Here is a 14,569-nt window from a genome sequence, read left to right as displayed (position 1 = left end):
AGGCTTATATATGTCCTGATTAGCTCGACGTCGCAGCTCACTTAAGGCATATAAGAAGTCAAACAGCATGCAGAAGTGCTCGAGTCTGAGAGTGAGAATGTAGAACGCCCTTTTACGCTTGTCGCCGGGGCAAATAAAGATTTTTGAGAAAACGCCAGTGAAGTCAATTGACAAGTAGACTGCTGATCCATGTAGCTTGTCCAGTAAGTCATCAACATGAGAAATCAGAAAAATTTCCTCCACAGCGATCTTGCTCATCGGTTTAAAGTTAGCCCAGAAGTGAAACCTTCTGTCCTGTCCGGGTACCAACACCAGTCTTTGCCCAACGGCACTCGTCAATTCCTCCAGTAATCCCTCTCAGTGACTCTTCCATCTTTGCCTCAACTTACCCGCCATGCTATAAGGGCTTTCCAAGGCGTGTAACACAGCGTGAAAATGCCCCAAAGAATAGCTGAATAGGGTGCAGTTTGATGATCAGCATGATGCAAGCCTGCTTGCAGTTCGTCATTACTTAGCACATCGGCGATTCCCCCCTTGATATTTGAACATTCCTGTTATACCTCTTTCTAATGCTTACTGGAATTCCCTACTAGCGAATCAGTTGCTAAGCCGCTCATACTGGATGCGTGCTAAGAATTGCCCTCTCTTACTACGCTGCTGAGCCGGCCGTATGAAGAATCGACCTCTTCTTGTTGAGGTAGCCACCCTAAACGGTTCATTATAAGCTTAATACGCGTTTAAAAATACCAGAGGCAGCTTTTTCTAAACGATTTTTGGAAGACTGGTCATTCTGTTTCCCTGATGCGTTTCGTGTGTTAGCCAAGTCCTACCTCTGCTTGGACCAGCTGCGTTGAGCCAGGTCTTTGGCTTTTTGCATGAGGTTGCACTTTCGGCGGATATGGCCCAATCACCTACTATGGAAGCGGATGCGTTGTTGGGCTGCTCCTCGGCTACTTAGAAGCGTGGGTCCCCTTTGGCTTTCTTTACATGTTTCCCTCAGACTGTAGGCAAGGGTTGATTGATAGAGCCTTGAAATCAATAGGTTCTATATATCAACTCGATATGGCCTCTTTAAGCAGAGAAGCAGGCGTTGCGCTCATCTGCTACCGAAGTTTCGCGGAGCTCTTTGGAAGCCCCACTAGTAGGTTGCTTTACCGCTGAGTCGTTGCCATGCTGCGATCACATGACGTGCCACTTCGGGAAGAACTGAGATATTCTACTGATAGAGCAGTATTCGTCTACGTTCTGGCGTTTGCAAAGCACCATTTCCTGCGTCTCGTTATACGAATGCGTTCCCTTTCTCAGATTTCTCATGTACTCCAAAGCTTGCTCTTGTGCTTACCTGTCTAAAAACCGATGTGTCAAACATGTATGAAGGCTTGAACTGCAGTAATACTTGAGCCAGACGACCTTCTCTACATGAATAGAGCCAACATTAAAGGGCGTCGGCCTCCGAAAAATGTACCAGAAGAATCATTCATTTCTTTTGATCTGGACGTGCACAAGATGAGGTACATCTCCAACTGGCTGATTAAATCTTCGAGTACTTGCTTATTCTTGGCCCTTACACTCTCATGGTTGGCATAACGTTGTTGACGCATCCATAAATTTTTTACCGGCAGGGAGCTCATGCCCTTTTGCCAGCTGTGGACCTACTGCGTTCACATCAGCTTGCGTGCCGATCACCGCAGCCTCAGCAGGCGTTGCGCCACCGTCAACCTACATCATAACAGGTATTTTCCCCATAGTGCTGCCAAAGAAAGGCAGACCATTAAGTTGGTGAGGAGCTCAATGGAAAGCAGACAGCGATATCCCACCGCACAAACTGCCACTTGTTGAGCGGGGAGCAGCTGCCAACTGTGAAGGTTTTATCTAAATCCTCGTAGGGAGACGCTCAACACCAGACTCGACACAAGCTTCACAGAGACTTGAGTGTATGTTTGAAACAACTCCCACAATTTCCTGTTCCCCCGCTTTCCCGACCTCGAGAGTAGTTCCCGACATGATGGGAGAGGGACAGCTAGGGTAGGCGTGGCTGCAGCCGCTTGAAGACTATTTGAGCCAGTTTGGGGACCCACAGGTAGCTTTTAGCCCGCTAAAAGCGGCCAGGTTGACTTAAATATTGCGCACAAGATGTTCCCTCCGAAGCAACAAGCCTGCGTGTTCCCTCCTCTCTACAAGGACAACATGATAGCTTGACAGGCAACCGTTGTAGCAGGCTGCACTGCACGTAAGAAGGAAGCATTCAAGTATGTAGCATTCTCAGTCATGAGGATACGAGGGTGCACAGTGTTCGAATAATATCTCGAGCAAATGTAGGGGAAATAACTCGAGCTGGCTCTATATTTATTCCGTAACTCTGCGGTGTGCGACGAGTGGCGAGAAGCGGGAAGCAGCTCTTTGCATTGAGTGCACACCGGCATTCTCTCGAATTTTTGTCCCCTTTGGCACGCAGGATTTTCTGACTGGGGGGCCCCTCATAGGAGCGATGCAAAAATCCGCCGATGTAGAGGGGTGTGCGAGAACAGTCAGCACCCATCAGGCACACGACGCCAGTGCGTGGGAGATGCCACAATCCCAATTACAGCTGCTGCAAAGCTCTAAAAGTCAGAGTTAAGGATTGACGGGCTGCTGGAAGGGAAGATGGTATGTACGGCAGTCAGGGGGGTGGGCTGTAGAGACAGTTTTCCGTCAGTTCGCTTTGCACAGCACCTCCTGAGGACGGCAGCATGGCTTAATAGCTGCTTCTTCATAGACTGAAGGTGGGTCCCCCCGACGATGTCGCGTGTTTCTCCTCGAGTTCCACTAGCCGTTGGAGCGCTTTTGTGCACAGTCGAGCAGATAGAGAGCATGCGACCCTCTCCATGAACACCCCCGCCATCCTGCGGGGTGTGGTGGCTGCAGCACAGCTGCCGTTCCGCTGTTGTCGCAGCAGCAGCTCCTGCGCACTCTCTAGCTGCATCCCCCCACGACTGGGAGATTAAGGGATGTTACTACGGTCTAATTTTCAAAGAACTCCTCGAAAGAAGAATGGAGCAGCAGAACTAACCCCCCGCGCAGCCCCATTGAGCAGCAGCAACACCACCGTCTCATGGAGCAGCAGCAGCCGCTGCAGCCGCCGACTCGCAAGAGCGCGAGCCACCAGAGCTTTCTTCTTTTCTCCACAAAATTATCCAGTTTCTACTTCGCACGTTGGAGGGAAGCGAGCAGACTTCCACTCACACCGCCTCGACTTGCGACCACGCTGTCTACTGCACCGCTGCCGTGTCTTACGACTCTTCCTGCGCTCGCCTCCGCCCTCCATCCCTTCCCTGTCCCCGCCACTTGCTGATTCCACGCGTCGGCAGAGTCTCGTTTCGCCCCTTAGCAAGTTCTTCCTCCAAAAAATCCTTTCGACCCCCTTGCCCCCTGTCGAGGGGGCCCCCCTGGTATGGGCTGGAGGGCCCCTGCCCCCAAGCCGGAGGCCAAGGGAAACCCTGTCGAGTTCACCACTATGCTGCAACATGCACGTGATATCAGATACGCAAGTCGAAGCTCAGCAGCACCAGCAGCACCAGCAGCACCAGCACCAGCAGCACCAGCAGCACCAGCACCAGCACCAGCAGCAGCAGCAGCTGGAAGGAGGAACTCTAGAGGTATCCCCTCCCCTTCAGCAGGAGCCTCATGTAGAGAGTAACCCCCCGCCGCAGCAGCTCCTGCTGCAGCAGCAACTGCTGCATCAACTTCTTCAGCAGCTGAGTGGCGACTCCGAGAAGCTTGAGCTCCAGCAGCAACAGCAACAGCAACTATTGACGGCCGAACAAAAATCTGCTCGAATGCGGGAAGTGCAACAGCAACAGCACCAGCAACAGCAGCAGCAGCAGCAGCAGCCCCTACAGCAGCTGCTGCAGCAGCAGCACCAGCAGCTGCAACAACACCTGCAGCAGCAGCGACAAGAGCAACAGCTGCGGCAGCTGCAGCAGCAACAGCAGCTGCAACATGTTCAACGACAGCAAGCACAGCTGCAGCAGCTACAGCAGCTTCAGCAACTGCAACAGCAAGGAGGCATCCCCGCAGATACTCTTTTGCGGCTTCAGCGGCTACTAGGAGTCTCCGTAAATCACGCTGCTGTTGCAGCGGCAGTGTCGCAACAGCAGCAGCAACAACACCACCAGTTGCATGCAGCCGCAGAGGATGCAACGCTGCGATGCGGAGAAATCGCCTTTCAAGGGCTTGAGCCAATCCAAGCTTCTCCAGTCGCAGCTTCGCAGCATCAAGACTCGATGAAATTGCTGCGGCAGCGCCTCCAGCAGCTTGATCGGATGAAGCACACCCGTGAGATGCAACAGCAGCAACAGCAGCAACAGCAACAGCAACAACAGCAACAGCAGCAGCAACAACAACAACAGCGGCCCCTACTGCAGCGAGAGGGTGAAGCAGTGCAGCATCTGCTGGGCTGTCTGCAAATGCTGCGACACCAGCAGCAGCAGCTACTGCCGACTCGAGGAGATCTCCCTGCTGCTGCTGCTGCTCTTCCTCCCGCTGCAGCTCCTCCTTCCCCGAAAACTGCACATGGAGACGCTCCGCTGCCTTCTCTGCAGCAGCGTTTAGTATCCTTCTTGTCGCAACAGCAGCGGCAGCAGGGGCGACTGCTGCAGATAATTTCGCAGCATCATCGGCAGCAAGACGACCTTCAAGGTGAGCAGCAGCAGCAGCAGCAGCAGCAGCAGGGGGAGGCTCTTCGGCAGCAGAGAGCTAAGCTTCTGAATCGCATCATTCGACTTTTGCAACAGCAGCAGCAACAGCAGCAGCAGAGCAGCTCTGGGGATGGCGAGGACTGCCATCCACAAGAGATCCTACCAGAGCAACAGCAGCAGCAACAACAGCAACAACAGCAGCAACAGCAGCAACAACAGCTTGTTGCGAATCCATCTTCACCTATTGTTGGTGTTAGCGCAGCAGGAGTTCAGCGAGCGACTGTGCGCTTGACTCGGGGGTGTGCAGAGGTGCAAATATCCGACGGTGAGGAGACACCAACAACGGCAGCAGCAGCAGAAGCAGCGATTGCAGCGGCAGCGGCTGTGTCTGCTTCACTGCAGAACGAGGAGCAGCAGGATGTTGCTGGCGCCGCCTTGACAAGATACGCCCTTGCAGGGTTAAGGCCGTTGCTACAAGCTGCCTATGACTTGCCACACTTTCCGACGCAGACTGCTGCTGCAGACAGGCAGCAGGGGGAGGAGGGGAGAAGCGGCAGCCTTCTTGGCTCCACACTTGCTGCATGCCTCTCGGACGGAAATCAGCAACTGCCGAAAAATGAGGCTGGCAGCGCACACATAGGTTTGGGGGTGTCTGAGTGGCAGCGCGACAACGCCTTTCTCTTCTTCGAGCTGGCGAAGCTGCTCCGCAGCTTCGCTGCCTTGCCGCAAGAACCCTTGCTGGAATGCCTCTTAAGAGTTGCTCCGCAGCCACAAGCCTTATCGCAGAGTGCCTCTCAGCAGCAGCAGAAGGGGGGGGGGATGGCGGCTGGTAGAGGAGGAGAAGGAGGAGAAGGAGGCCTAGCGACGCAGACAACGGAGGATACAGCAGCAACATTAACAACAGCAGCAACATTGACGAAGGATGTTACTGCAGCTGTTGCTGCGGCTGCGTCGTCGACAGAGTTGCCAGAAGTTCGCGCAAGCAGCAGGCGGCAAGAAGAAGACATGGCGGTGCAAAAGGATGCTTCTTCTTGCCAGGAAGAGGAAACTGCCGCTGAAGGTCAAACGGCCTCTCCAGCAGACTTAGCCGGAGATAGCGCGGAGAAGGCTGCTGCACTATCTGCTGCTCCCAGTGCAGCCTCAGCGTCCAGCGTCGATCCTCCTGCGGCAGCTGCTGCAGCTGCTGCCGCGGAGGGAGAGAGAGAGAGTCTGGTGCTTAGTGGGGGCAGTGGGGATGTTTCGAGGCAGGCGATTCTCGCCGAAAAAGCCGTCTCAGACGCCCCCTCCTCGCTTGCAGACGAGGATTTTCCCCCGTCGCAAGGGCAGCAACAGCAGCGGCAGTTGCTGCCAGACCACCCCGCAGCTGCCAGCGCAGCAGCAGCGAGCGACGGCTTGGCCTTTATCGTAGCAGCCGCAGCAACAGCAGTTGCATCTGCAGCCGAAGGAGACTTCAAGGAAGACATACGCAAAGAGTTGGAAAGGCAGGAGACACTCGCCGACGACACAACAGGCAGCCTCAGCATCCGTCGCCTTCCCATGGAATTCTCACTTAGCCTCCAAGCCGTCTGTGCGAAGGTGGGTACTTTCGCTAATTAACTAGCACACCTGATAAACGTGTGTTGTTGTTGCTCTTCTTGCTGTTGTTTGTTGCGCTTGTTGCTGTTGTTTTTTGCTCTTGTTGCTGTTGTTTGTTGCTCTTGTTGCTGTTGTTTGTTGCTCTTGTTGCTGTTGTTTGTTGCTCTTGTTGTTGTTGTTTGTTGCTCTTGTTGCTGTTGTTTGTTGCTCTTGTTTTTGTTGTTTGTTGCTCTTGTTGCTGTTGTTTGTTGCTCTTGTTTTTGTTGTTTGTTGCTCTTGTTGCTGTTGTTTGTTGCTCTTGTTGCTGTTGTTTGTTGCTCTTGTTGCTGTTGTTTGTTGCTCTTGTTGTTGTTTGTTGCGCCTGTTGTTGTTTGTTGCTCTTGCTGTTGTTGTTTGTTGCTCTTGCTATTGTTGCTTTTATTTTTGCCTGTTGCTCCTGTTGTTGTTTGTTGCTCTTGTTGCTGCCTGTTGCACTTGCTTCTGCTGCTGCTGTTTCAGTTGCTGCTGCTACTGCTGTTCGTTGCTGCGCAGTCTTGCCCATGCTTTTGAGATGTGCCTACTCCTGCTTTGCCTGCTGTTGCTGATGTGTGAGATGCGTTCAGGCCTTGCGGCAATGCGAAGCTGGGCAGCTGCTCTTGCCGTCTGCTGTGCAGTGTTGTTGGGAGCGCATTCGTCCTCTTTGCCAGCAGCTCGCTGAAGAGGATTCTCTACCAGCCGCAGCAGCGACAGACGAGGCCTCCTCTGGCGAAAGAGGTCCATGTGTCATATGCCGTTTGCTTCAGCAGCATGCAGCTGTTGTCGTATCCCCCCCCCACGGCGGCTGCAGCAGCAGCAGCAGCAGCTGCAGCAACAGCAACAGCAGCGCATCAGCGGGGGGGGGAAGCAGCAGCAGCAGCAGCAGCAGTAGTACTAGTGGCAGTGGGGGTGGGGGTGCTCTTCAGGAGGCCTTTGACAGCTTGCGCCAGCAGCACAGACACGTCTATATCCCGCCGCGCAAAGCCTTACTTTCCAGCTCTCGAAAGGAGAGGCTTTCTCAGCTCGAGGCAATTGCAGCATCAGAACTGGAGCATCTCCGAGGTGGGGAGGAGATACGGGGGCTTTCACAAAAGCGAGAACGCGATCAGGAAGCTGTTTCTGATCGCATGCAGCAGCAGGGGCAGCAACATGCGAACAAACGTGACCAAGCCGAGCATGATTGGAGGAAGCAGTTGCGTCTTGCTCGCGAAGAAGGGGCTTTCGACTGCCAGAGCGATGCAGAGGACGGCAGCGACAAGAGAAGAGATAGCCAGATCGACGAGGAGCAGCTTCTTCTCGTGGCAGCTGCGATTGTGGGCAAGAAGGAGATGGAGGAGCTTGCCAAACAGTTTTTGCTCCGCGTTCATGGTGAGTCTCAAAAGTCGCAATCTTCATGCAGCGTCTGTCTATCCAGACCAGGCATGCCCGCATGCAAATGCGCAGAGCACCTGACGCGACTTTCTTAGAGGGGAGGCTAAGCAAGGCCTGCCAAGAAAAAAAATCCGTCGAGACATGCACATACTTACATATACACTTACACATATACACACATACTTACACATACATACATGTACACATACATACGCATGAATACACATACATACACATACATACACATATACACATGAATACACATACACATACATACACATGAATACACATACATACACATACATGCACGTGAATACACATACATACACATACATGCACGTGAATACATATACACATACACTCCACATATACACACCACCCTTATGGTCTGCTTGCTGTGTGTAAACAGGACATGAGGCCTACCGAGCCGTCGAGTGCAAGGTGCCTCCACACCCTGCTCTTGCTGTGTCAGCAACTGCGTGGCATGTCTTGCTAGCGTCTACTTCTGGCCCTTTTGTTAGGGATTTAGGCGAAGTGCAGCAGGGGCAGGAAGAAGGACTACGTGGGAGAGTTACTCCTGGAGACAAGCCACAAGGCGCAGCTGAGCAGCAGGCGAGACTCAGCTGCAGCAACGGCAGTCGCAGCTTCTCCATCCGGGTGTACGGACACTTCGCGGCTTGCTGCCTTGCCCTAGATACTCTGCAACAGCAGCAGCAAAAACAGCAGCAGCAAAAACAAGAGCAACAAAAACAGCAGCAACAAGAACAGCAGCAACAAGAACAACAGCAACAAGAGCAGCAACCTTTGCTCTTCTCATCTGTTTTGTTGCAAAGAAAGCAGTCGATAGAAGAGGCTTGGTTCGACGCCACTTGGGGACCTGTCCTTTTTGACGGAGAAGGAGGGAAAGTTTCTCATGCGGCTTCGAAATCTGGCGCTGGAGACAGCAGTAGTTCGGGCAGCAGTCGAATTTTGACGCTTTCTGCGCATGCAGTGAAGGATGTCACGGACGACTGTAGAGCATGGGTGCGAAGGCGGTTGCTGTTGCCGCGGAGGGAGAATTCTTCGGAGGTGTTGGCAACGTATCGGGAGCAGAGCGAATCTGTGGGGCCTTACAACAGGCAGCGGCAACTGCTGCTCCTGCAGGTTCCCCCTTGGGTAGATCCCCAGAAAGTTGCATCTACGAAGGCGGCTGCAGAGGATCGTGTGGCAGTGAGTGGCGTTCGCAGTGTCTCTTGGGGGGGCAGGAGGCTGTGGGCAGAGGAGATAGAGACTGCGTAGAGGGGAGGAGAAAAGAGGGGAGAGAAGAGGGGCCTCTTTAGTCGCTTGGGGTGTTGTGCCGTCTGCGAGCTGAGAGGGCTTTGCTCTCGTGGTCTTGAAGGTGGATGATGTACAAGCTGCTGCTGTCGGCGTTTCGCTGCTTGTTGCGCATCAGGCTCCAGGCTACGCCTTGAGGCATAGAAGGCGGTGCCCTCCTTCCCCTGGTTCAGTTGTGCTAAGAGGGGCACCAGGAGAAGATTCGCATCAGCAGCAACCTCCCATGCGCTCGAGTCATTCCCAGCCCTAAAGAAACAGGTTCTTGTTCTCCGTCATCACCTGTGTCTCCCTTCTGTGTGCTGCCTCTCCCTCTCTCTTCCTCTCTTCTCTGCCTTGTGATCCTCCCTCTCAGTCGATCACCGGCCTCCTCGCGTTCCCAAGTGCATCGATTTTTGCCTGCTGCAAGTCTCGGCTGCCTCCCTCCCTTCTAGGAGTACTGGTGATGTTGCATGCGAAGAGGGTAGGGTCTGCATGCTTAGGCCGACACGGATTAGTGCCAGAGGCGAGAAGGAGAGGGCGTACTGCCGCAAGTGTGAGGCTGCTCCTCGGCGCCAAAACGGGGAGGCGTGCGGATGGCTGCCTTCTCACTGCCCCTCAAATCGGCCAAATCCACGGATGTGTGTGCCACAAGTTGTGCAGAGATCCCCTAATTATGTGCTTGCATGTTGCAACCTTGCATCCGTATGTATAGACCACCTTTCCCGAGAACACAGCCAGGTCTGCGTAAATCTTCACGCAAGCATACACCACGCACGATCCTTGCACAGAGAGAGAGAGAGAGAAAGCCTCAGCGTTTCGCTTGCACCACTCGTTTCTGCTGGTGCTCATGCTCGAATAAATCCGCTACCGATCCGGGTGCCCCGCCCCAATGAGCAAAGGCTCTGTAGCTAGAACACGTATCCGCAACAGCCGCAGATCCTGCGGCTCGCGATGTCGATCCACCCTGCCCCCTCAACGCGGCTCTCCATGCACAAAAATTACACCCTAAAACACACTGTTAGACAGCCAGTAGGAAGCATATTGCCCCCCGAGGGTGCCCAAGCTACTTCACCCTAATTCAGCATGCATGCGGTTACGGCGTGCCGCGATGCGGTGTCCATACACTGGGATTCATCCTGATTTCCCGCATCGCCAGAGCACGCCCATGCACATGCATAGGCCGCGCAGAAACGCCTTTGACGAGATATATATATGTATATATATACATTGCGCGCGCACCAGAAAACGCCATTCGAATCATGATCTACAGACACTCTTAGTACTTCCCCATTCCCCCCCTACAAAGTGGCCTGCATCTGGCTTGGCAGCCCAAATAATGAAAGATGCACCTAAAAGTGCGACTTGTTAGTGGTTAGATACCTGCACGATGGGGTCTTCTGCACAGGCAAGCAGCTCCTGGCCAAGGGAACCCAAAGCTTTTCCTGCAACGAAATATGAAGGCGTATATCTTTTAGCGCCTACGCCTAGTGAGCTTTACAGCGGGCCCATATATATATATATATATATATGAACTCGCACATTTAAATAATCAACACGTAGGAATTTCGAGAGGCGCACGCTTCTAGACGAACCTGTTTTTTTTGCAGACAGATGCGCTCTGTATGCGATATAATTACGTTTTCGCTGGATACTTGCTGGCTTCTGCATGCAGAGACTCGAGGCGTTCACTTTTAATGTGCACTTGGGCACAACGTGGAAAGACCCTCTTACTAATTTTCAGGGTTTCCAAACAAATCGTAGCATACTTCCTGAGGCATACACATTGCTCCTAAACTGGTCTAAAGTCTACGGAGATATGTAATTCCTTAGATTTTCTTCCAACAGAGAAGTCCATGATTTACACCTCCGCGTATGGAGGGCCCATGCCTATTGCTGCAAAGAAGATATGCTTACAAAAGTATAGATATGCATATATTGGACTACACTCAGATAGACAAGGGCGCCGTCTAGCGCATGAGTGTTTTTAGCTCCCGCGGGACGCAATGCATCTGCTTCTTGCAGCTACTTTGTCAAAATAGGTATCATCCCTTGTGCACAATAAGGAATCCACAAGGACGGCCTGCGTGGCCGACCAGTCAACAAAACTGGCAGTGATGACACCACTAATAGGCGTGTATCCTGGGCATGCCCGTCTTGTAATAACGCAGCCGTTCCCTCGCTACGATAGGGGCAGTGACAGAGACACGCATTCTGACCTCAAACGACACTGCAGCGCAGGAAAGGACGAATGCGAGGCCAAAATGACGCGCAATCTCATCGGGTGTGCCAGACACGCGGCGACAGATACTCGGGGAATGTCTCGCCACACACTTAGGGAGCTGGAGTCAGCTAGGATGGACACACAATGCAAGAGGTTGAAATGTTCGCTCACCAACACTTTCGTAAGAAGACCTTTCGCAGTTGCAAACCCCATTTTAAATTCAATAGAAAATTGTCGAAGGCTCTTTCAAGAGCACACTCCCCCGTTGCGCGCCGTCTCCATCACTCAGGGTTCCTTCGTGAGAGGAGAGACAGACAGACACACAGACAGAGCTAGGGTGGCAAGGCGTTGCTACACTCTATATAAGCGCTTTGAGCATTCACAGCTAGCTGCACATCGCAACAGCTAGCACACATGTGCTCAACACGGATTTCTGCCTCATTGCGTTAGGTTTATACTGCAACACATAAGATATACGAAGAGCCAAAGCAAACAACGGTTCAGGTCTACATATTTTTAGTTGAATGTGTCCAATGTAGTGGATGCGGAAGTATACCTTTTTGGCATGCTCTGGAGACGATAGGATAAAAGGCGGGCGAAACAAAGTGAGGTGCATGTTCACTAGGAAATATATGAGGGTACTCCAGCATCACAAATAAAAACTTAAGATGAGGCAAAAAGGATGCCAACAAACAGCTTATTGAAGCACTCTGTGTACATCAAAATCAGAAACCTGCACCTGCAGGTTGCTTAAGTCCACACGAGGAATTTACAAGGAAAGGGAGGATGTAATTTCTAACAATTATATTGACAACTTGCAACAGTGTCTCTTCTGCCTTGCTGCCTCCTTGTGTCTGCCAGGCAGACGTTTGCCTACAGCTTTCAGCGTAAACTGCCAGCGGCTCTCCTTTCAGCATATTCCGCTGTGCTCTTCACTCCGGCAGAAACGTACTAAGTCCTGTTGTCGCTTCCTGACCTTTTATTATGGCCCCTACTAGCGGTAAGAAGATTAGTGGAAGTATTTAAAAGATCTATAGTTTTTTGATGCTCCAGAGGGCGCGGGAAACTCCAGGCCAGTCAGGTGTACAATAATTGCAAACTGGCAAAGTGCACAGAGGAAGCAGTCGTAAGTCCTTTCCTCACGTGGCTTCCTTTACCTTGCTTGTGAATCCGCGTTAGGGCTTTTCTTACAAGGGATTGGGTGTCATCAATCATAATCGACAATGGAACGTTCCATTCAGGGTCTTCGTAGGGAAACATCTCATTCCAAAATCAGTATAAAATGAAGAAAAGTTTACCAAGTGCTCCTCAAAAGTGCTCACCCCTTCCCTTGCCTGCATCCCAAAGAGTTTCCAACATCTGCGGAGTAGGGCAGCTGGGGTGCGTGTAGCTGCACTCCCTTAGCACTCCGAACATTCACAGCTAGTTGCACACTGCACCTGGCGGCAAGTAGACGGCATGGATTCTTATTGGACTGAGCTAGAGCCACTCCGCAACCAAATCACATAGAGTAGCAGAGGAGCCAGCCAAAGCCAATTAGGTAGATCTAAGCGGCATAGTAAGGCGTGTCTATATATGTAGCTATGCCCGTTACAGATTGACCCTTTGAAGAACCTAGGTGGTAGCTCCTCGGGCTATCTGAGACCATCTCTGAAGGCCTTGTATGGCGCATTATTATTGTGGAATACAGAAAGAATACGCCTTACCACGACTGGGGTCATAGAATGCGCCATGGCAATCCCCGATTTCTCTATCATTCAGTATCTATTCTAGGGTATAAGTCGCTCCCTACTTAAACGAGTCAACCTCCTTCGTCTCATAGGCTTCCTCTCTTTGCTTATGAGCTTTTTCCTGGAAAAATTCGCGCTTGGTGAATGCCAATAACCCTATATGCATCTTGCCTTTTGGTTGCCCTCGAGAGGACTCAAGAGAGAAAAACACAGCAAGCCCTTTCTAGAAGTAGCACAATAGCTCAAGACCCTACCCATAGTGATTCACGGTTTATTCATTCGACATGAGCTTCCGAGTTTGCGTATAGTTCTTAGCCATTCCTCAAGACTGCACATAGGTGGTGCAAGGTGACTGCCATCTAGGCTACCACCCTTATGACGTTCTCGGCCGCTCGCTTTTGCGTCTGCCGATGTTGTAATCTTTTAGGGCCCACTTCAGTTGCTATAACAACTATTCAGCGGTAGAAACCCCATGGCCACCTTCTGGAAGCCGGGAGGTCGTTGATAGGTTTGCCCCACACCTCTGCATTTATGATAGGGATACCCTTTACAACCCTATAGAGAAAAAATTTCAGACTCAAAAACAGTTTGATTACTGCTTCTTAAAATCTTCAGTGTGCATCAAGTCCTTCTCTACCACAAAATCCTGAGACTTCCGGATTCCTCCCATCCATCAGGATTATGCAGAAAAGAAAGGCTAGTTTGGAATGAAGCTGATGTACTCGGCGATTACCTTTTTTACGACAAAAATATTTAAAAATATAATTGCAGTTTACCTTGATCAAAAGCGCTGTGTCATGAAGAGAACTACACCCGACACCACACAGTCGGCCTAGCCTGTGCACACTGCTCTGTCTTCCTTTAAATATCAATTAGACATGCTTCAAATTGGGACAAATGCGTATAAGTAGTGATATACGGGGAAAACGTACAATTTATATTGTTTCTTTCATCAGGAAGAACTAAGACCTGTTGTGGTCCTGCAGGGTGGGGATGCAGAGGGGCACAGGTCTAGCCATTTTTCCCCATGCACTTCATTTGCCCCCTTCTCTCAACTCTCGAATTGCGTTTTTTTGAAGCTGAAAATTTCTAAATATTGCCAAAAAGAAAGGCCGTTCAAGGGTCATACGGAACTAGCCAGCCCCACCAAGGAGCTAGCCAGACCGTGCGGCGATCCTCCCCTCCCCCCTGTCGCGCGTGTCAGTGAGGGTGGGGTGCAGTCTGTCCCTGGCGCCCTCGCACAACTCATCATTCCGCTTGTCCTGTTGATCGAATTTCGGATTTGTTCGGAAAATGGTTTCTAAGAAATCGGCAAAGTCTGCCAAGCCCGCCAGCGGCAAGGCCAAGGGCAAGGGGAAGAAGAAGAGGGCTGAGACCTACAGCTCCTACATCTTCAAGGTGTTGAAGCAAGTGCACCCAGAGACTGGCATCAGCAAGAAGTCGATGATGATCATGACTTCTCTTATTGGCGATACCTTCGACAAAATCGCCACTGAGGCCGGCAAGTTGTGCAAGTACAACAAGAAAGACACCCTCTCTTCCCGGGAGATTCAGACAGCTGTCCGCCTCGTGCTGCCTGGAGAGCTCGCTAAGCACGCTGTCTCCGAGGGCACAAAGGCCGTGACGAAGTATACCGGCAAATAAGCGATGAGACATCCGATCTTCGGCGTAAGATGAGTAGCTTTCGA

General features: G+C 51.7%; 2 protein-coding genes across 2 annotated transcripts; both read left to right on the top strand.

Annotated features, from left to right (window-relative positions):
• The first annotated feature begins 3,430 nt into the window (after window positions 1–3,430).
• Window positions 3,431–9,952, top strand: LOC34618180 (plectin). The gene is made up of 11 exons (XM_026336279.1): window positions 3,431–3,635; window positions 3,670–4,852; window positions 4,934–5,473; window positions 5,513–5,861; window positions 6,039–6,251; window positions 6,854–7,046; window positions 7,104–7,634; window positions 8,047–8,249; window positions 8,669–8,909; window positions 9,358–9,668; window positions 9,839–9,952. Exons 1-11 carry the CDS (start codon window positions 3,431–3,433, stop codon window positions 9,950–9,952), a joined length of 4,083 nt encoding a protein of 1,360 aa, XP_026192064.1.
• Window positions 9,953–14,174: 4,222 nt separating this feature from the next.
• LOC34618179 (histone H2B) lies at window positions 14,175–14,525 on the top strand. The gene has a single exon (XM_022731517.1). The coding sequence runs from the start codon at window positions 14,175–14,177 to the stop codon at window positions 14,523–14,525; it is 351 nt and encodes a 116-aa protein (XP_022589061.1).
• Window positions 14,526–14,569: the final 44 nt, after the last annotated feature.

The sequence above is a fragment of the Cyclospora cayetanensis genome, unplaced genomic scaffold, assembly GCF_002999335.1.
Source record: "Cyclospora cayetanensis isolate NF1_C8 unplaced genomic scaffold, CcayRef3 CcayRef3_contig_12, whole genome shotgun sequence".
Classification (NCBI taxonomy): Eukaryota; Apicomplexa; class Conoidasida; order Eucoccidiorida; family Eimeriidae; genus Cyclospora; species Cyclospora cayetanensis.
The sequence above is the reverse complement of the archived record's forward strand: the minus strand, read 5'-3'. Positions and strand labels throughout refer to the sequence as shown.